General features: G+C 43.1%; 2 protein-coding genes across 22 annotated transcripts in view; one reads left to right on the top strand and one right to left on the bottom strand.

The window, feature by feature from the left end:
* Positions 1-2671, bottom strand: part of GPR107 (G protein-coupled receptor 107) — a 40447-nt gene extending 37776 nt beyond the window's left edge. Inside the window, exon 1 of the mRNA XM_075520063.1 lies at positions 2535-2671. Coding sequence (XP_075376178.1) covers positions 2535-2645 — 111 coding nt within the window. The 5' untranslated portion in view covers positions 2646-2671. The remainder of the gene's footprint in view (positions 1-2534) is intronic.
* Positions 2672-3666: 995 nt separating this feature from the next.
* Positions 3667-22845, top strand: part of FNBP1 (formin binding protein 1) — a 109051-nt gene continuing 89872 nt past the window's right edge. For 4 of the 21 annotated variants that reach the window (XM_075519335.1, XM_075519318.1, XM_075519332.1 and 1 more), the window contains exons 1-2: positions 3913-4120; positions 7394-7532. In XM_075519335.1, coding sequence (XP_075375450.1) covers positions 7443-7532 — 90 coding nt within the window. In that variant the 5' untranslated portion in view covers positions 3913-4120; positions 7394-7442. Of the gene's footprint in view, positions 3735-3912; positions 4121-7393; positions 7533-8453; positions 8733-22845 lie in introns of those variants that run through there. The other 17 variants (XM_075519329.1, XM_075519319.1, XM_075519321.1 and 14 more) reach the window with 14 other exon arrangements.

Below are 22845 nucleotides of genomic sequence, written 5' to 3'. Positions count from 1 at the left end.
TGAGCAATTGAAGCCTGAGACCTACCAACATTAAAAGGCCACAAGTATTTACAGACAACCACTGAAAAATAACATCTTCCAAATAATAATTTCACATGAGACTGCAATCTTGACCATATCATAAAATAGGAAAGGTCTTACTTCCCTTTTGGAAGCCAGTTAATTCCAAAGATAACTCACTTTAATCAGAAGCTAACAGCACAGCTGCTACACAGCATTGTCAGTTGGATGGTTCCTCTTGATAAATCACCAGAAACTGGTACTTTCAGCTATTCGCTAGCATTAAACTTAACTTCCTCATTCTCTGAGAGAGTTTGCCATTGCATTATGCAAGACATAAGGCTTCAATATTATACCATTAGACTGTTAAGACAAAAAAAAAAACAAAACAAAAAACCCAACTTATTTTAGGTCAAGAGAAACATTCCAACTACCAGCTAGTTCCGGAAACCTCTGAAAATTGTTTCCAGTCTTCTATAAATGCAATTTTTGTAGGGTTTTGGTTTTTTTAACATAGCTCATTAAACTAATGAAGCTGATAACAATCGCTACTACAGAAGAGAGTCTCCTTTGACAAGGTTAGTCTAATAGCAAGATTCAAACAAATAATTTTTCCAACTCAGAAGAAATAAATAATTTTGTATGTTTTTATAAAGAGAAGAAGTTATTTTCAAAACAGAAAAACACTCAGACTGTAGCTTGTTTTTCTGACAACAAAAAAAAGCTTCACCTTAGCACCCTAATTACAAAGATACAAGAATAAGGCTATTCTAACTTAAGCAATAACAGCTTGTTTGAGGAAACCTAATATCAACCACTCACACAAAGCTGCTTGGCACAGCGTCAAAGCACACTTACAAGCAAGGAGCCAATGGCAAGAACACTAGAAGGGAGATTTCATTGTGAAAGGGTACAGGTGGCGGAGCCTGACGTTTACATAAATGCTGTAAAGCGGCAGAGGAAGTAGAAAGGGAGAGACTGTGCTCTAACAATAAAGCTCATGTTTATACAGGAGGTGGACAAAGGCATTAACGCACTTCTACTTTCCACAGTGCTTGGTAGGTCAGTGTTGCAACTCACACAAAATACCTACAAAACTGAAACCATACCCCACTTGGATCGTAAAAATCAGCAACCACAGCTTAGTAATTGATCCAGGCAGTTAAGAGACACCCTAATAGGAACTAGAGCTGTAATGTTTGCTGCTGAGAACATTTGCTTGAGGCCAGTTTGAAAGTTTTCTATGTAAGGGAAAAGCATCACCCCAGGAGAAATTCTTCCAGCACTCAACTATTGGTCACAAATTCCTCAAAACCATAATGTAACCAGCACAAACCTCCTAATTTATTGCTTCAGAGAAAAGTTTACTTTTCCTGAGGCAGAACAATAGTCGTGCAGTTGCACATTAGACAACTACATCGTCTGGAAAATTCCCTACCAATAAGTCATGAATGTCCCCCTGCCATTCACTGTATCCTAAAGACTGAAGGAGAGCTCCTACAAAGTTTTGGCACTCTCCCTAAACTGCTACAAGAACACAGTAATGCTGGTCCTAGTCATATACCACTTTATTAACTTCTTCTAACATTTCTATTGGCAAAATATTGCATGTTGTTGACAATAAGAACAAAGTTAACAACCTCATTCTGGAGATTTACAGAGCACTTCATGAACTATACAGCAGCCCTTAAAAAGCATCACCCCAAATGCACAGTTCCTCTATCACATAACCACTGCACAGCTTTTCATTTAAAACACAGCTGATTGCAGCACTCTGGAGCTGCACATGTTCACCACGATCAGCACCACTTCTGATCAACCATCCTGAATAACTAGTCTTTCCCTCAAATATAGGTACAGGACGACACAACACTCTTTCAAAGCACAACCAGAACTCTATCAAACCGAAACAGAGAGCTGTCAGCATTAATGTCTTCTTCTGCCTCTACTGATCGCTTGATTAGTACAAAGAAACTACATCTGGAAGGCCAATAAGACAGCCATTCTAGAGTCGAGTGACCACAGATCAAGACAGGAAGACTGCTGCAGAGCACAGATTAAAAGCAAAAACATCCTCAACCTCCCTTCAGAAACCTCCCCCGATACCACGTTCAGGCCTCCCTCACCACACACAGCTTTCTGCCTCACTTTTAGCAGGACGTAAAGCATTTGCACCTTCAAACCACTGCAGTTCTGAGGCCGCTTCACACACTTTATCCACGACCAAGAAACAGACGGCCAAAAAGGCAGGGATGGGGCTAAGGGGATACGGGGAGAAACAACAGGAAAAGCAGAACACAGCGGGGCCCGGGCGGGCTGAGGTGCAGTGGGAGAGCCCAGAAAGCAGCGAAGAGAAAAAAGTGCCGGGGTGAGGCAGCGGGACGAAGCTAGAGGCGTGGGGAGAAGAGAAGAGCCCCGGACCGCGGGAGGCGGGCAGGGCCAGGCCGGCCCCGCCACTCCTCCCAGGCGACCCGGAGGGAGCCCAGCATGGCCGGGGACCGAGCCTGCAGGGACGGGAGCGGCGCAGACCTTACTTTGAGGGTGAGGTGATGGACGCGGGCGCCGGCCGGGCCCGTCCAGAGCAGCACCAGCCCCAGCACAACCGCGGCCCGCGACAGCACAGCGCCAGCGCCGCGGGCCGCCATGTTTATTCCAGCATCCGCATCCTCTTCCCGCGCCACTTCCGGGGTCAAGGGGCGACGGGGGCACGTGACCGCGGCGGGGCGGGGCTGCCTCTCACCCCTGTCACCACCGGGTCTCTCCTGTCAGCGGGGTTTGTCCCCTGTCACCGGGGTTTGGCGGGTTCCCAGCCCTTTTCTCTCCCTCTAGGGCCCTTCTGGGCTGCCCCCCGCCCGGAGGCTGCCTCCCACGGTACCCCCGGGTTGGCCCGGACCCCTCAGTGAGGGCCATGGCGGTGGCCAGGGCCCTGTGGCAGCTCCCTCCTTGCTGATGGCCCTCGCTGCTCTCACAGGGGGACGCTGGCCAAAGGGACCCCCTGAGCCTTCCCGAGAACATCCTGTGTGGAGGTGCCCAGCAAGGCCCTGGTTTGGGGTGAGGCGTCGCAGAGCTGCTCTGCCATCCGGGTGAAGGCCGGAGCTCTTCCCGCCTCAGCCCTCAGCCATGCAGTATAGTTCGTAGGGAGGTCTCGGGTTGTTGCTTCCAGCTCAGCCGTGGATCAGCCAGCAAGTTTCAGCTTCTTCCTGGGAGCTACGGTGAGAGCAGATGTCTGAGCATCGGGTAGTCCAAACAACGGAAAAACTGCCTTTCTGTTTAAAGCTGGGTTTAGAGTATTAATTTTGAATATCACCAAAAAATATGTAACAAAACAAAGGGCTTTCTGCTTCCTTACTGGAATAGTTTTGCAGCTATTGAACTATTTGAAACTGGTGGCTGTAGTCCCACTTAAAAATGAAACGATAAGCAGATCAGGCCTGACTTCAGTGACTTCTTTGTTGCTCAAACTGAGAGTAACACAAGAAGCAAAGTGAACGCGAATAGTGGCAATTAAAACGGCTTTTAGGCTAACACACTGCTAAAAAAAAAAATTTGAAAGACTATGCAATGTGTCTTCCTTACGGGAAACCATCAATATAAATAAATAATTTTTTTCAATGTGGAGTCCTGTGCTGTCAGCTCTTGGAACTCAAACATTCTGATTTTCCCTTTCAGGGTATGGAGTACCAGCTGTGCACGTTTCTTCGTCTAGAGCCAGATAAACAACTGGACTGGACCAGGCGAGTAGTAAAATGCAAGCAAGGGTGAATAGGCAGAGAAAAATCAATAGTCTTGACCTTTATATTAGCAAGGTTATGTAGAATGTCACATCTTTGTACAGAGGTGATTCACGTGTTACTGTATGTTACTCGTTACCTCTTACATTTTCATTTCCCTCTTTTTCTTTTATACTCTTAGGTAATAAAATAAACACAGAAATCTAGCCATCATCCAAAGAAACCTGGACTGGTACCAGAAAATATCTGGAAGCATGAAAAAAACAATCTTGTGTTTTTCTAGTGGGATTCTTTCTCTGGGCAGTAGCTTGGACATGCCGCTAGATGTCCTGTCGGCATCAGGCCTTGTAGCGCACGTCACTACACCCCACGGATTGTAAAAAGCCTACGTAAGTACGAACAGCAGATAATTTATTCTGAAAAGATAACTCTGGTCCAGATATTTGTTGGAATTAATATTTTTAATGTTGTAATTATTACAATTCCTGTGCACGGACCACCTGGGAAACCTAGAAACTTTTGACTCCTGAGAAATAGTTGCTTGCATCCACAGCTGCAGCACAGGCTTTCATGCCTGGCTCCACTACTAAGTATCAGGCACACTTTGACTACTTCAGTGGTCAAATAGCATGAGGTTTTCCCCTATAATTCTGGGGACTGGTTCAGCTGAAGATCCTTGCTTAATCTGAAGATGCTTCCTAATAGCAGTCAGGGATTTTTATGCCACACACTATCTGAATATCTTCATTTTGTTCATGTAACTCTCCACCAACTATTAGGATATTGTAGTAACTCTTAAGTTCCCCACCTACCTAGACTAAATGATCTCAAAATTAGAATTTCTAACATGTTTACTTTGGCTATGCATTTTTCTAAGAATTTGTATGTCAAAAGATACCTGTACTTAAATTTACATCCCTATCAATATGCAAAGTGGCTGCTGTCTGTAATGAATATGCTATAACAGCAACTCTCATCATTACATTGATATGTTTTACTGTAGCTTCTAGACAAGATTCACCTTGCTCTAAATGTGCTGTTCTTAGCACATACTCAGCTGAGGTTAAACACATTTAGCATGGCTATCTTTTTCCTTTACTCCTTCATTGTACCCAAACATCTTAATTAGAACCCTGCACAGATATTTTTTTTTTTTTTTTTTGAAGTCTATCATGGGCAACTATTGAGGTTGGGTGGAATGCATCAGCAGTATCAGAAAAATCTTGGCATTAGAATAGCCTACAGGTACACCTCAGTACAGACTGAAGCAGATTAAGTGTCAATTTGTTAATGTACACCATGAGCCAAGGTATGGGCATATCATGGAATAGTCAAGAGCTGGCTGTTCCCCGGGGGACATGAAGTTGGGAGAGGAGCATGATAACACAGCCAACAGGGCAGGAGCCTCACCATTCAGGGCCCAGTCCCCCAATGCCCAAGCAAGGTGAGCAGGGCAGGCCCAGGGATGGCAGCCGGGAGCAGCCAAGAGTCCAGATCATCAGGCAAGCTCGTAGCAATGAGACAGGAGCAAGGCTGAGTTAAGAAGTCAGTCTGCAGTTCAGGTGATGGTAACCAAGGTCAGATAGTCTAGCAACGGCTGGACAGGTCCACAGGGATGAGGCAGGTCTGAAATTAGCCAGATACGAGCCAGGCTCCACATCAACAAGGTTTATAGCCAGCTATAGCTGTGGCTGAGCCAGAGACCAGTACCCCTACAACAATGCTCAGAGACTGAACCTTCAGGCCAAAGGTTAAATGAGGCTCGTGAGTCCATGGACAGAGGGTGTGGGTGGAGGCCACAGGTGAGGCTGGTCAGGGCCATTAAGGTTTATCAGGTCTTAATCAGGCCTTAATTAGGCTCTATGGGTCCTGATAGGGCATTTAAAGAGAACCAAGGGCCCCTGCTGTGTGTCTGAATGATCTGTGTAGTGTTGTACTAGCAGAAAGGAAACAGCTGTGATAGTGATGGCCTTAGGGAAAGGTGTGTCCTCTTCCTTTCCTGGTGCTGTTTCAGTCCCAGTGTATGAGAGGTTACAAGCAATATCTTATGTTCCTTGTCCTGGATGTGGATGATCTGGGTAGAATTATAAAACTAAAAGGGAAGCAGCTGCAAGGGTGATAACTCCAGGGGGGAAAGGTGGGTCCTCTTCCTCTTATATCCTGGAAGCTAGAAATGCTTGTATGTGTTCTAAAATTTGTGGGTTTTTTCTTGCTTTGCCTGAGTAAACAAACCCAGAGAAAATGGTTTAGATTGAACTGTAGTTTAGGGATTTGTTTTATCTTCTTTAAATACCTTCTGAATCATTTAGCAGCTAATCTGGCTGTTTTCAAGTGGGATTGGGGTTTCCTAAACAAAGTCCTGGCCTTCTAAAAAGGCAATTGCTTCTCCTTAGGCTCAAGATCTATGTCTGGGAGTGTTCTGAATCATAACAACAGGAGAGGTAAACACAGAGAATTTACAGGAATAAGCCCATATCTAGATAACAGATCTGCATGGTCTTATTCTCGCTGTGGCTGAAGAAAAACTCCCACCAGCTTCTGTGTTGCTCAGATTTGGATTGTGCGAATTGGGTAATGAAGTGATAGATAATATAATTTCTAAGCATCATTTTGAATTATTCTTTTGAAGCTGGGACCTACTGAGCTTTCCAGGATCATACTTCAGTATAAAGGTCTGCTTTTTAATGCTCCCATCATTGTTAATTACATCAGTAATTGGTGACCAACCAAGCTGCAGGCCCTGCTGTTTTGGGCACTGTACAACTGAAAGTAATAACATAAGTGGCAGTCCCTGTCTTGGAGAGTTTCAGGGTAAATAATAAAGACAATCAAAGATAGGAAAAGGTCCCCTTCCAGAAATACCCGGAATTAATTTTATTTAGTGTTTGTCTTGAGCCTCTGTCCACACAATTTTTAATAACTTTTCATAGGTTTTGGCATGGTTGATTCTAATGTACCATCATAATACAAAACTTGCATTTCTGGCCTTTATCTTTCTGTAACTGGTTAAGCATTTTTATCTCTCAGTGTGGACAAGTTTCCCTGCCCATGCTGGTGTAACAGGTTTGCCTTGTTCCCCTCCCAGCTCTTTGTGCAAAAGAAAATTCCACAGCAAATTTACCTCAGATGATACTACTACTGCTTTCTGTTTGGTCCCCATACATTCTTTTTACTCAAGTGTTTATGGATTAAGCTCTCAAAAAGTCGTGATGCAGGCACGTTGTCTGGTTTTGCAATGCGTTCTGGATGGACGTAGGTCTAAGGACAGCGGGCTTTGGTGCCCCTTCCCTGAGAGTCTGTGGAAGTACAAACGCTTGGAAGATTGTGGTTGTGCTTTAGGCAGCATGGCAGGCTCAGATATTTAAATACGTTGGCAGTAGCAGGAAGAAGCACTCTGAAATGAGTTGAACAGCGCGTCTCTCAGTTGTTGTGAAGTCAGTCCTTAAAAGTAGTAACTTTTAATGAACAAGAGCATTGCCTGTTCTCTGTCTCTCTTCAAAGACAGCTGTATGACGAGCAGCATTCTACTCCTATGTTCAAATCAATTGAACTAGGATAAAAATAAATGCAATTCAGTTATTAACATAACACTTGTCTTCATTGTTGTTCTAAATGTTGGAATTGCTTAATAAGTTATTCTTTTCTTGTCCTTTCTCATGTAGGTTAATAGCCAAGCAGCAGTGAAAGGAGTGCATTAAGCTAGAGGACATAATGCTTGTAGCAGCTGTTCAATTTTTATCTTCTGACATCAAAAGGATCCCCACCCTCGATAAGGAGATACCTGTTTACCTTTTTCCTCAGGTGAATAAGCGTGCTTCCCTCCCCCCCCCGTGTAAATCTTTCATGAACAGATGCGGCAATATAAAATATCAGTCTAAAGCTCTTTTTACATTTCTTGTAGCTGGAAACAGAAATGTAAAATCAGATTGTGACACAGCTGAAATAAATGCTGTTACAGAGGAAGATGATCACAAAAATATTATTTCTCTGGCAAGGAAATGGGCCATTTTCTGCAAGGCCTGCAAAATTGCTACAATAACCCACATTTACGCAAAGGCAGGTAATTTGGTTATTTTTCTGCTTGCTCGTTGAGCATGTTGGTGACAGATGGTGGACTCAGTATTCCCGGATTTGGGTTATTTTGGGGCTCTGTGTGTGTGCGTATATATATATGTATTTGGGTAGCTGAGTTTGAGGAAGTCAGCCCTTGCAGTCAGTTTTAAGGGTGTGGGTTTCCTTCTTCTCTAGGGCGGTTGCCCCCTTCCAAATAGTCGAAACAGGAACATTTGCTTTAAAAAAAAAAACCCATCTCGCTCGGGGAGAGGGCGGTAAGAAATGGGGAAGCAACACCTGAGGGCGGGCGGGGCCGGGATCACCGGCAGGGCTGCCCTCCGGGCGGGGAGCCCCCACTTCACCCAGCCGGGTGCTCCCGCCGTCCTGCGCACCGGTCCGCTCCGCACTTCAAAGCGGGGCGGGCTGAGAGCTGCCTGCCACACCGCTTTCCCGAGCGGGGACCCGGGGCTCCAGGCCGAGCCAGGGGCCGGGGCCGGGGCCGGGGCCAGGCGACAGCACAGACCCCCGCCGCCAACGGGGACCGGCAGCGCACTGACTGGAGGCCGCGCCTGCGCAGTGGCGCCCGCGCCCGCCTCCCCCCCCCCGCCCCGCCGCGGACCGCGCCTGCGCAGTGCGCCGGAGCTGTCAATCGTCTCCCCCCCCCGCCCCGCTCCGCCACCGCCTCCCCGCGCGGCGCCGCTCGGGCCATTTTGCGGCGCGATGAGGCGGGAGCGGCGGTGAGCAGCGCTCGGCCCCGTCCCCGTCCCGCTCCTCTCCTCTCCACACCTCCCGCCTCGCCCCGCCGGGGCCCGGCCCTCCGTGCGCGGGGAGCGAAGGGGAAGGAAGCTCTAGCCAGGGGACAGAGAGACCCCGAGCGTCCCCCGCCCGCCCCTCAGCGCCGGCCCTCGGCGGCGCGGCGGAGCCATGAGCTGGGGCACGGAGCTGTGGGTGAGTGAGTGCGGGAGGGAGGGAGGGAGGGAGGGAGCGGGGTCGCAGTTGCGGCGGTTACCGCGGAACGCCGCGCCCGCCCCGTGTCATAACGGTCCGTACGGAGGGGCCGGCGCCGGCCCCGCTGTGGTGCGGTGCGGGGGGCCGGGGCGGGGCGGCCAGGGCTCGGCCGTGCGGGGCACCGCGGGGGAGGTCTGGCCGGGGGCTGCTCTCTCCGGGGGCTCCCCCCTTTCTAGAAACTTTTACGTGTAGCCTCCGCAGGGAAATCCCGGCGGAGACTCGGTAGTTTTATTTATTTTCTGCAGTAAAATGAAAAAAATACTCACCAGCACAAAAAGCACCCGCGGTTCCAGAGCGGAGGGAGGCTTTCCAGCAAAGGCTGGGGTGGGTTTTGTGTGTGGCTTCTGCAAGGGGCTGGAGGAGAGGCTCCGAAGTGGATTTATATACAAGGGGGTCCAATTTCAGGAGAGGGAGCTGCAGGGAAGAAAAGCCAGATGATAAAATTTCCTTTCGCTGTTGTTAAGGGCTTTTTCTCTCCACGCTTGTTTTGAAGGACGGAGGTTTTTATTAGAGGAGTTTTCTGTTGTGTGTAAATAAGTACGTTTTAATGGTGGGGAGGGTTTCAATGTATAAAGCTCCTTGATTGTTTTTGAAGTGAACCTGAAAAGTATAAATGCATTTGGTTTACGATGGAACATTACTGGAAAATATCAAACTGTTAAAAGGAATGAAAAGTGGATAATAGCGATTTGAAATAGTCCCTTGCTAATCTGAGAAAATAAGGGTAGGCAGAAAAAAGAAGTCTCGAAAGGCGAAAGAGATATACATATTCAATCACAAAGAGGACATGATGCAGCCATGTTTGGCAGCGTGATGGTGGAGCATGGAGCAAAACCTGTGATTGAGGGCTCGTAATAGTGGACAGGACACTGTGCAAGCGGTTGGTAATTTAACTGTGGGGCCTTAATCTTTGGGGAAATCTGTGCTCGGGAGGGGGGGAAGAGGAAACAGTGTTTTGAATGGAGAAGTCACAAATGAGTGGCAGAGGGTCATCTGGATTGCAAAGCACTGCAGGATTTCGCTCCTGTATTCATGTTTGTGGCTAGTAGCCGGTGCGAGTTAAGATGTGAGCATATCTAGGCTTTTAAACTGTCTCTGTATAGAAATAGTTATTTTAGATGTGCTAATTGCTGTCCTTTCTGGATGCATTACTGGCCTGTTCTGGCAGACAGTTAAGTAAGCATCCCTTTTTGCTGTGACATTGTAGTCATGTTATAGCTAGATCTGGTTAGAACTAGACAGTAAAATTAGGAAGCAAACACTTACTGAGAGGTTATTGTGGTATGTTTGTATATTCCAGAGAAAGAAAGGTGATACCTACTGATGAAATATTGTAGTGATGCTATATTGATTCATCAGTATATAAACAGCTCTGCTGCATGGGAGTGTTTATGGGAAAATCTGCAGTTGCCTTCTTTTTCTGTATCTTGGATGCTTTGGGGGGAGATGAAATAGTTTGAGTGGAATTAAAGTAAGAGTCAGTATAACAATTTTGACACAGGAAAATAAATTCTGAATTCTCAAGATGGACTTAGTTATTTTTGCATTCTTAAAAGTGTGCAAGCAATACTGAGATGTTTCTGCACAAGAACAGTAGTAGTAGATAGTGCTTATAAATAGTTGTTTCTGGTTTATGTAATCTTTGCAGGTGTGTATGCGGTCATATATATTTATCTTCTGTAACAGTTACACACTGCTTTTGTAACATACTTTTTTTTGCCCCAGAAATTTTGTTGGTGAAATTACTGTCTTCAGTAGCATCAAAGGGTTATTTTTCACGTCTTCAATGTAGTACTTTGAGAAGCATAGCAGGTTACTGAGGAAGAGGGTTGGTCCAACAGATTAAATTATTCTAGATACAAAATTGGCAGGAGTTGCTTTATTTTAAATTGGGCAGAGTTTTGAAAAACACATTGGTTTTCAGTGCTCTGGGTATTTAGGCCAAAACACTGATTTCTCTCTCCATGGTCTCCCTTTAACTGGGAAAGGAAGCCACATAAAAAATCTGTATTTAATACACTACCATCTTTTGTTGATCATGGCATGCTTTTTTTTTTTTTAAACAAAGTTAAATTTACATTTACCTTAGAACTTAGTATTTGTTTTAAGTAGGCAGGGAATGGGTATTTAGGAACAGGTGTTGTAAGCTACAAGTGCCTGTTTTATGGTGTGACTGGTATATGATTTGATGCAGCTATTTGATGGACTGAAAGTTGAGGCAGTAACAAGTGTTTCCAACTGTAGTTTAGAAGTTCGAAATTTGCTAGAAAGATTAGCGTTGTTTGATCAGGCTTGACTTGCACCTTGTATCTCTGGTGTGCTGATCTATCAGATTGGATGTGTGTTCATGACCTGCTCTTTAAATGTAGCAAAGGAGAAGTAAAATCAAGCTTGCTCTTTAGAGCATGTAGAATGTTAATGTGCACAGATTTATGCAGAATTTCTGTTCATTCATGGAAAAAAAAAAAGCTGGTTGCAGAAAGCCTCATACTTAAGAAGCAATAAAATCCCTTGGGCACCTTTTAAGTTATTCCCAAGACTGACTTTTAGCCGTGTGCTGTGATGTGAGTGTATTCTGTGCCTCTGGCTTGCAAAGTTCCTATTGATGTTTCACTTGAATCTAGACTTCTGAGTTTCATTTTAGGATTGGCCCTGTAAGCGTCAATGGACCCATAACCAGCATAATTATTAGAGGTACTAATGCAGCATTTATATCCTGTATGAGGCTAAATGCTCAGGATAATGAGATCATCTGGGGCCTCCAAGCAATCCAGCGTTACAGAGCAAAACCTGAAGGTCTCATGTAACCGTCTGTGAGTTTCCTGTGTGTAAGCACGCTGTACGGGGCAGCAGTGGCTGTGCTGTGCAGTTTGTCAGCCTACCCAACCCCTGCAAAAGTCTTTCTGCCCGTTATACTTGAAACATACGGGAGCTGGAGGAAGAAGTCGTGGGTGAAGTACAGTCATAGGACCCAACCATTTTGTTTTTCACCTCAGTTCAAGAGTAGCGTTAAGGGCTAACAGGTAGGAGGGTATCATAGATACTTATTTCATGTCTGATTCTTGAAATTGGCAATGTTTTCTAAATACTTAGCTAATGTAAGTGGTAAGTAAAGATTATGTGTACAGACCCAACTTGTACCTTCAGGCAACTACGCTTTGGGGACAACAGGTTGTAAAAGCACATTCAGATCTCTTTCACCCTTTTCCTCTCTTGGGTAATGGGGAAGAACATAGAGCATGGCAGACACAGCTATTCTGAAGGGTGCTTTAGCTAGTAAAATGCTACTGTGTGCTACACTTCCCACCAGTGTCCTTTTGTGTGGTATGAAGCCCTTGAAGCAAGCCGTAGGAATTACATAGCAAACTGAGCTAACACTAACCTCAGCACTTCAGTCCTTGTCTTTTGAGTGGAAAAAGCTGTGGCTGCATGGTTGGTGTATTGAAGGGAATGAGCTTTCTTGATGATGAGTCTTGGTGCACTATGTAGTTTGGGTGAACTACGAGTAAATTTGTGGTTAAGTGGTCCAGGAAAAACTCTCTTCAGAACACTGTCACACGGCATGGCAAGTGCAAGCCGCGAAGTGATTAAATGTGGCAAGATTAATCTTTTTGTTATGAATGTTTCAGAGTTACAGACACTGTGGGTTTGTTGTTGGTTTTTTTCCACATTCATGTAAAGTTTAAAAAAAGGCTGGGGAGGAAGGCGATTTAATCACATTTTTCTTTGACCTTTGTGAAAAGCTGAGTGTCTGCTAACAGCCGTCACTGTCCTTTCAACCTGTGAGAAGGTGAATATTCTGTGTTCGCAAAGGACTTAATTTGCTGTCCTTACGCAAGGGGCTGTGTTGGCCAACTCCTCATGTGACTGATACTTTGGGGACTCACCTTTTGTTTGTAGTGTGTTCCAGTATGCTTTAGTATGAAAAAATACGATTTGTGGATATGGTTATTTTTGCCTTATAGAGTTCATTCCACTTATAAATGTGAATTGTCTCTAAACTTTTTATGGTTTAGAAAATGGTTATTTTCAGGAATAGTGATTTCTTAATTCACAGTATTAAAACAAGTGGGATTCTTGTAGACCTTGTTCTCTTAAGTACATCCTCATTGTCAGACGATGAAACATGGGTGCAACTCAGAGTCGACTCAGTGCAACTCAGAATGTGAAGGCCCCACTTGCTATCTGTAACTTATAAATCGTTTCCTCTTTCAGTACTTGCCTCTCTGTTTCATCAGCAGAATTTGTGTTTAAACAGCTGTAATCTTGCATTTCTTAAATTTGCTTGAATGCGGTATTGTTCTTCAATAGTATTTATAAGGTATGGGTGTTGCATACAGTGGTGACTCACATTCGGAAACTGTCTGGAGCACCTAGGTGATTTTGACTTTGCTGGCATTACATAGTGGTGTTGTCTGGGCACAGTAGTCAAATTTCAAATGTGATCTTAAATGAAGGCTCTGTTCTTGTCGGCTAGTTCCCTGTAAGAGGATCTGCAGAGCTGGGTCTAGGTTTGATGTGTTGATTCTTTTCTTAAGCCAACATCTAGTTTTATTGTATGCACCACTATAGTTGACTGCATACAACAGAAATCTGTGTATGTGTCATGCCACCCATCCCATTCTCACACCCCCTAACTCACACCCACCAGTTCTTTGGTTTTGGGTGTTAACTGTTGCTCTTCAAGACCAAAAGGAAAAGGAGCTGGTTTCTGATGGGACAAGGACACAGCTTAGAAGTAGTCAGTCTTGCATGCTAAATCACAAGTTAACTCTGATTATGAGCTGAGAGTTTCCATTATATAAGGCAATGGGCCTAGCCTTCAAAGGTGGGTGGATGAATTGTTTGCAGCTTAGAAAATCTTCCTCTGTAGCAAAAACAAATGCTCTTCTGAGAAGCGTGTTTTATTGTAAATTGGCTGTGAGTTGTTGCAACTTATTTGGCATTATTCAGACAACTCCTAGAGGCAGAGCTATGCATCCCTGACCCCTTTCTCTTTGTATTTAGTAGAATCTTGGTTTCTATTTAGTAACATGTTAGAACTTCTGTAGAGGCTGGAATTTCACCCACAAAAATATACTCCCAGAGTAAGGCACCCTAAAAGCAAATACAGTGAGAGGTTGGGGGGGAAAAAAAGAGGTCAGGAATAAATGCATCCTATTTATAATTTTGGCTTGGTTATTCTAAGGCTCTTAGTAAAAGTTGTATACAGAGTGCTGGAGATGGGCACTTCAAAGCAAAATACACTTTTCATTAGCTAAGTACTCTGCGTAGTTGTTTGGACAGTTTTGAGGTAGCAAAATTGTCTGACATTAATATAGCCTTATTTCACAGTGGATCCCTCACTGTTTCAAGTGGTCAGCCTGTATATGCAGATTACTGAGTGAGAAATTGTTTATAGAAGTTGAATCATTACCCAATATCTTAATTCTGCAGCACACACCTTCGTGCATTTGCCCAGCACAGGATGGTAGTTCAGGCTGCTGCAGCCTCTAAGTATGTGTGTTTTAAAATTAGTGCTATCGTAGTCCTTTTCATTAGTTTAAAAGTAGTTGATTTTTAAACTTTAAGATTTGTTGTGTGGGAACTCCCCTGCTGCTCACAGGAGCTGGTCGGTGGGAGAATGGGGCTATGTGTAAGGTCCCTGCGTGCACCCCTCGGTACTTCCAGGCACTAGGAGTAGAAGGGCTCTCTTCTGGCTTCTGAAAGAGTTGCTGGGTCTTCAATGTGTGAATGTCTGAGTAATTTCTTTTACAATTCTGCTTTGCTTTAAGAAAGAGGTTTTCTCTATAATATTGTTACCGACCTATTCTTGTATTTCCTACCTATTCATTAAAGAATGGGGGATTTACGATCTTTCAGCCTGAGTCAAGACTGCAGAATATCTTTTTCCTTTCAGGCACAGACTCTTCCCATTTGTATTGTGGCTGCTCAAGATCCCCCGCTTTCTTGAACCATATGGGAAGGCAGTCAAACATGAGATGATGTTTTTCTGGACTCTTTGCAGCTCATTAATGTTACTCATGTTGTGAAACATTCTTTTAAAGCAGAATTTCAAAAGCCATACTCCACATGAAGAGTAGGAGCCACTGCTGCACTGCAACTTAATAACATGCTTTACGTTATTGTCTTTGTTGGTTGCTGGAAAGGTAACCTGGTAATGAATTTTTGAAATTCACTTTCATCCTGTTTGAAATAATGCTTCTGAGATTGGTTATACATTGAATCCAATCCAGCCGTCAAAATCCAATGCTCTGTTGAGTTTCCTTAGTGTTCATATAAATATTTTAAAATAACTTCCCCCTTCAATATAATCATGTGCTTTTCACATGAAACTTGTCTTCCTCCTTTCACCCCTAGAAACTCCGTTTTTCTATTTCGCTTTTTTTTAAACAATAAGCTGGTTAAATTGGCGAGAGGAAAAAACACTGTTGCTTCTTGGCATATTGCAGTCTTTGTCCTTCTTTTCAAACAGTGGCTTTGGCTCTAAAATACAAAATGGGAAAAAGTGATATATATGTTGTATGTATGCACATAGGATGTATGTATGTACAGGATGTGATGGGTTTAGTCTTCCTTCTTAGGCAGGTGTGGTAGGGGTGATTTGGATCCCTTTGGAATTTTTACGTGATTGCTTTGTCTCTGTGTTGTCTGGGTAACCTTATTAACCTGGTCAATATTTTCTTTTGGCTCAGTTTATTAAGAATGGTTTGTTGGCATTATTAAGTAAAATGCTTCATTTTGCATCTAAAAATGGAAAAAATGTAGATGGGGTTTCTAGATTACTTACAGCACAGAGCAGCGTGGTTAAAGTGCAAGAATGAAATGTTGATTGCCCGGTGTTCATTGCAGGTCTGCTTCAGCGATCAGCATGCTGTAAAGCACGTAAAGCAGCAGTTCTGTTGCAATGCTGTCCTTAAGTTATTTGGGGAAGAGTCAGCCTAAAAAACAATCAAAAGAACAACGGCAATCCCCCAGACACCCTCAGAAACCCAGTAAAGCAAAAAAACTTGCAACGGAGTCTGTCAGGAATTAATGCCTGGTTTAGAAAGATGGTCCCCAATGAGCTACCAAGTCGTCCAGATAGTCCTTAATCCCAAGGAAATGCCATGGTGGATTATCATTCTTCTTGTAGCTGAAATAACATAGGTTTCTTATGTTAAATATGTGTCACTTGGCTGTCTCTTGTTCGTTATTTTTCAAGTCCTTCTGCTTGGTACCTAAAAAGGTTTTAAAGCAAATCCTTGAACTCTACCATTTTAGTGAGGCTGGTATCGGTGCTGCTAGTAGCATTTATGTATCTGAAGGGGAAAGGTAGTTTGTAGTGTTTAGATTTACACCTCTGTGAACAGCAGCTACAATTTATCTCATAAACTATTAATTTAATAGTTCAAAAATTTTACTTTCATTGAACTGAGTCTGTTTATATGCAGATAAAGGAGTATTACCTATGTGACAGGAGAATGATCATCTTGCAGAGATATTGAGAATACTGCTTTTTACTAACTGGACTCCTGGAGTCAGTTCAGCTCAGCTCCGATTAACTCTGAGATTGGATACCTTGGACGGTTTTCTCTGTCTTGGCCTATATTGTAGACTGAGCTGGTAGCTCTTCTTATTATGAAGGTTATTTAACACTTTCTGTTGAAGTCATCTGTTTTCTGCTGCTTAAATTTTTTTCCAAGTTAGTGTGCTCAGACTGCAGTTTTCTTTTTTCTGCACTCGCCTCACATTTTTTTTGTGTTTCAGATTAATCAGGATTATTCAGTTGTTACCAGGGCTAGTGTTTTGCACATACTAAACACGATGCCTCTTCGGTTTTAGAAAGCTGTAATGCTCCCATTCATTGGAGCAAGGTTTTGAAATTTGGCAGACAATAGCTGTTGAACAGGGATATGCCTTCTGCTGTTCTTGAGACAATCTGCCCAAATTAGGCAAACTTGTAAGTCTTTGGAAAAATACCACTTTGCAAGTACTCAGTGAAGATATTAGTGCTGAAGTCTTCAGAAGTTCCAGTGTGTGCTGAGTGCGTTTTGGCCTGGGGGGGGTTGTGGGACAGGATGATGCAGTCACCCCCAGAATAGTTGAACATGCCTCAGTCTGGTCCTCGCGAGAGTGCAGCCAGACTTTCCATGTCATGGCTGCTCAAGGCCAGGGTGGAGTCTCCTGTGCTCTCAGACTCCTTTCTTGGCACCCAGCGGTGCGGAGGAGGAAGCTGGCTGGAACGTGGTCCTGCACGAGTGGGGTCTGGGCTGTATTAAGGGAGGATATGTGGGTCATTGAGCTGGGAGAAAGTAGACTACAGCTGGGGGGAAAGAGGATGAAAGGCATGGCTGCATTGAGTCATGCTAAAGGTCCATCTGACCACGTATGCTTTCTTGATTGTAGCAAACCAGTTCTTCTCTTGGTATGGACTGGTTCTTCTCTTGGTATGCTTACTGGAGGGTGAGGAATGGGGGAAGAAATGCTGTGGTCAGAGAGGAACCTAGCTGATTCAAGAGACCAAATGTGGTAGGGAAGAAGAAGTAGAGCTCAGACTAGGATCAAGTTGCAGAAGCTTGGAGCTGCCTGTCTAGGAACCGTTTCTGTGATTAGAGTGCCAAGAATGATGGGAATGGGGTCGTTTGAGGAGAGACAATTTGAATTGGGAGTTCTGATAGTGAACTTGGGGAGGATGAGAGAACCGGGATTAACTGGGCGAAGGAAACAACAGAAATGAGCTCAGGGGGAGAAAGGGAGTTTAAACAAAAAAGGCAAGGAACCAGTAACAAGGAAACAGCTTGGATAAAGAGCATGTGGGGAGAGCAGGATTGGACCCTGGGTAGGACAGGGGGGATTGTGACTTGCTGTCAGACAGGGTGTGCAGCGGGATTAGTGCATTAGGAACGGCAAGTCGAGAGTTTGATGGGATCAGGAGAAAGTGTACTGGGTGCACAAGGGGAAGGAAGAAGCATGGGGCAAAGGATGAAGATTAGATAATAAATAAAACAGAAAAGTAGTGAAGGGCCCTAGCAGTCCTCTTTTGCATGCTTGGCTTTGTGGCGTTGCTATTTTTATGTGGCTTTTTCCATGTAATATTTAAGTAGAGTTGACTCACTGGTTTGAATGTATGTATGTTGATTTCTGTGGTTGCATTTTGCATCTTTACTCACTGTGGAAGAATATTTGACCACATCCCCAAATGAGAGCTGTATCCAGAAGTGTGTGCACTGCTGTTTTTCATCCACTCATTCTGTGTGGATGAAAGCTTTGAGGAATTGTTTAGCAAATAGGTTTAAAATGCATTTAGATAATATTTCTCCCTCTGCATTATGCTTTCTTATGCAGAGATAAATGCTTTAACATGTTTATCTTGTATTTACAAAAGGAAAAAAATGATTGGCATGCAGCAGTGAGTGAATGGAAGTGTGTTTTCTCAAACAAAAGTTGAATGGGGAGGGGAAATATTTCTTGCCCTCTTGAGGGCTGTTGATCTGTCAAATGTGGGTCTTATAGGAGTGGCATTCATTAAGAATGTGTAACTAAGGTTTTGCTGTAGTAAAAGAAAAACTGGCAGTGGATGAACCAAGAGAGCTGTGATAGAACGCTACATAAATATTTTTTCACCTATCCTGCCTCTCTCTCCCAAGTATAACAGTCTGAGATACTTTTGCTCATGTGTTGTCACTGGAAGAGCCTAAAAATAACGGATGAGAGGAAAGGGTTGTATATGCTGGTCAAGAGCCTTTATTTCCTTACAGCTCTTTGGAGTTGTGAAGTATCTGTGTTTCACGGGGGATGCTTTTTGGCATATGTTTGTAACTTCACATGTAAAAGCTGAAAAACGATGTAGCACAGCTTTACTTCAGGTTTTGGTGTGCAAAAAACCTCTGAACAAACATTTCGGTAGTGTGTATATTGGTTAGTAGCTACTTTGCTCAAAGACACTGTCATCAGCTGGTCAGAAAGGCTACCTTCTGCTGAAGGACAGACAGCCTACCCATGGTGATCAAGGCATTCAAGGCTTAAAGATTATTCTTGCATGCTTTACCCAAAAACCAAAATTGTAAGCTGAGCAAATGCACCAGCCTATCCTGTAGCTAATGAGAATGCGTATCACATGACATGCGTGACTTGGTTCCTATTTAAATCGGTGCCCTGGGGATTTACAGCCTTATTTTTGGAATGGGGGGGGATAGCTAGGTTCCAGCTCTATTTAAAGACAAAATAATGTTTCTCTGGCTGTGTGGTTGCATGCAGTCTTCTGAGGTGCAATGAAGTAGCCCAGGAAACAACCCTGGAAGGGTGGAAGCATGCATCCATTCCTGGTAAAGCATAATATGAACTGTGAGCACCTCCACACCTCCTCTTCTGGATAACTGTGGGCTGTGTTTTCTTTTTGCATTGTGGCTTTTTGCTCCAATTCTTGTCTGCATCATCCTTATACTTGTATTATGTGTAAAATTGTTGACAGCTCCTTTTCCAGAGGTTCAGTATGATTGACATGAAACTTTCTTGAAATAGGAAAGCTGTAATTGTTGGAAGAAGACAATTTTTGCAAGAAAATGTGCTGTTGTGAAACACATGCACCTAATTTAGGCACCTTTGGAGACTGAGATCTGCATAGTTGTTGATGCTTTTCAAAAATACTTCGTCTTGAATAGGAAGCTTGTGTATCATAGTGCCAACATTTAATGTTTGTGGGAATGTGGTGAATTGTTCCAGCTAACAAAAGCCTTCACTGAGCTAAACAGTATAAATAGAAATGTAAATATTTCACTTGGTTATTAGCAGTTGAGTTGAAGTACTTGATGGTTAGGAACAGCATGACAACGTAGTGCACTCCATTCACACAAAGGTCAGAAGATGTTTTCTTTTTTATGATATGTATGGTTTTCATGCATATGATTACAGCAATTTGTATTGACTTGAATGTTGAATCTGTTGTTGTCTTGGTAGAGTTATCTTTTGTGGTTTGCTTGTGGGGTTAATCCCTGGGAACCAGAAAACCCCTGGCATATTGACAGAGTAGTAAAAAGCTAGAATCCATGCTTCTTGAAGAGTTGAAAAAGTAAAAAAGTGTCAAAATAGCGGACATTCAGAACCTATTTTATAATTATAATGCAAGAATTAAGTGCCTTTTTTCATTCTTCATGATACATTGGCACATGCAGTGTTTGGAAGCTGCTGGTCAGTGGAGCAATATTGATTTCCCTCTAGGGGCAAGGCATTCATCTATCCTTCTCAGCAGGGGGTGAGATTGATTCCTTAATCAGAATAGCAACAATCCATCCTGAAGCTTCCTCAAGGTATTAGGGCTAAATTAAACAGTCTGGGACTAATGTGTAAGCCCTAATGCACTTCAAGAGGCTTTCTTGGATAAAGAGAATTTTGAAAATAATAAGAAGATGAACCTAAAACTAAAAGAAAAAAGCCACAGGCTCAAATCGCCCTTAAAAAGAGGGACTGTAATACATTTTCTTTGTGTGGTGCAGTGCTTAATGCTCAGATTCTCTTAGGGAAGAAAAGAAAAAAATGCATGAACTATATAGCTCTATTCATGGCATTGCATTTATAACTTGCTTGCTCTCCTTTGTGTATGTGTTCCATAGCCGTTCCAAAAATAGATATGGTCACAAATATTAAATTAGTAGAATTAGGCATCTTAAAGCCAGGAAATACACCATTTTTTAACAACAGTCACTACTGAGGAAATGTGGGTTCCTATGCATATTGTATTATGTCTTAATTTTGCAAAATTTTAAGATTGTGTTTACTTGTGTGCATTTACAGAGGCTACGATTATGCATGAGTTTCTTGAGGATAAAAATGTCATGCTTGCATTCAGCTTTTCTGGAAATCCTTTCATTAACTTGAATGAGGAATGAAACAGTATGACTGAGCTTTAGTCTGTATATTAAGTGCTCATAAGCAAGATTTAACTGTAATATGTCAGTAACCTTGTTGGATGTGCTTACTGATCATTATGAATGTCATTCATATACAGGAGTACTAAAAAAAAAAAGGTGGGGTAAACCGCATGACGTTTCTTCAGTCTTGCTCTTAGTTCTTAGCTACTTTGTCTCGGTCCATGTCAGCCTGCACACGAGTCAGGTAAGCAGTAATTTTCTTTTTACAGAATATTGGAATACTTTACAAATATATCCAGAAGGCCTGAGGACTTTATAAAAGCTGGAATGTTTCAGGGTGACTCTTTGTTAATAACATCTGTGAAGACATACTGAATGTCCCTGGTAGAAGTTGACAGATGCTCTCATCTTAAAGACCTCTGACTTCAGAGATGCTCTGCCAAAGTATTCTGCTGTAACATAAACTTCCTTGGTCCTACCAGTTCGCGGCCCACCAGTTTGTGTTAGCAGCTAAAACTCCATTATCTGGGGAGATGGGTTTAAACTTTGGGGTTTGTGAAAAATAAGCTCTTCACTTTCCCTTTCTTGACTGAGAGTAATAGCAGTTTCAGGCAACCTTTGGACGACCAGAGTTGTAGCTTCCAAAGACTATTTGAAGTGGAAGGTATTGCCATTATGACAACTGAAGAGCACCGAATGAGCTCGTTGTCCTTGCTGTGGGAGGGGATGTCCTTTTCAAATTGTGAGAAATTCCCTTGCCTTTTGTGTACATAGGTAAGCATGCACTTGTTTTCCTCTTTCCCCTCCTCTGTATCAGTCTGGTTCAGAGGCCAAGCTTGCTTTCCCTGCTTGGCAGATAAAACATCTAGTAGATTCCCGTCAGTATCCTCTTTCATATCTTTTAGATGATTCAACTGCTCATCAAGCAAATGGTCTATCCTTGTGTTATAAAATAGTTGGGGAGTTATGGGACATTCAGGGAACTGTGCCCAGAGCTCCAGTTGCTGTCTGAAGATCAGTAGCTCTGATCCATCCAAGTCAAAGGTGTTGGACAGGAGGTTCCCGTCTGCTGTTCTTCAAACAAAATAATTTCTTCTGTGGTCGAGTGCTCTTTAATGCAACAGGCAAAGCTGCAGCAATGTAATGGATGAAAGCTGAAGTAAGCAAAACATAGATACGAGAAAGAGTGAAAGGGGAAGAGGAGGAAGAATGGCACGTTGTTATTTTTAATAGTGGGAGCTGATACAGATTGCCCAGGGACTGGTAGACCTTCTGTCAGAAGGACCAGCTGTATATTGAGATTAGAGCGTCTAGGTCCCCTGTAAGCTTCGGGGCTCCTCGGTCCTGTTGTGCCAGCGGTTGTGTGGGACTGCTGCAGCAGTCACCCTTCAGCTCGGGGCTCTTCCCCTCACAAAGTTTGTGAAGATCCGAGCTCCTGTTTGTCAGTCCTGCGGAGCAGTTCAATCTGTGTCACTGCTCTGGATTGCTTTTGATGATACTGCTGGATGCTTACGACAGTGACTCATTCGTTTTGGACACGATAGATGCTCTTATTTCTTGAAATTGCTTTCTGGGTAAGCGTTTCTGAGCATGACCATTCCATGAAGATTTATTTTTTGGGTTTTTTTTTTTTTTGTCTTTTTTTTTCTAAGGCAGTTCAGTTTACCTAAAAATTGTAAGTCCAGGTTTGGAAGATGGTATTGATCCTATGTTTTTCATTCACATTAAAAAGAAGATAGAACAAGGAGTATTTTTTTGATCTTCCTGTCCCAAGATAAAATGTTAGTTACTGTTGTATAAATGAGACAATATATGTTAAGGTAACATCTGTGTTTTGAACTATTTGATTTAAAGTTTGTAAACCATGTGATTTTCTTCAGCTTAGACAGAAACGTACAAGGGAATAGGAATTATAAAGGTGACAAGAAAGCAAAGATATTACAAGTTTATGTAACTTTGGGGATTTTATCTGTAGGGAAATTTATTATTTTTGCTTAAATTACAGCCTTTTAATTTTAGAGAGAGGATAAACTCATGAGATTTATTTTTGCCTTGCCACCACTGTCACTTATAATACAAAGCCCTTATAAGCTTCATCTCCCAAAGCACTTGCACCGCTGTAAAATGTTGCTCAGACTGTTTATCTTTATTAGTGTATCTGTTATTTTAGAAATTGTTTGTATTTTGTACCATTGTTCAACTAA

This window comes from Mycteria americana, chromosome 17, assembly GCF_035582795.1.
Source record: "Mycteria americana isolate JAX WOST 10 ecotype Jacksonville Zoo and Gardens chromosome 17, USCA_MyAme_1.0, whole genome shotgun sequence".
Taxonomy (NCBI): domain Eukaryota; kingdom Metazoa; phylum Chordata; class Aves; order Ciconiiformes; family Ciconiidae; genus Mycteria; species Mycteria americana.
This window is presented reverse-complemented; position numbering and strand designations above follow the sequence as displayed.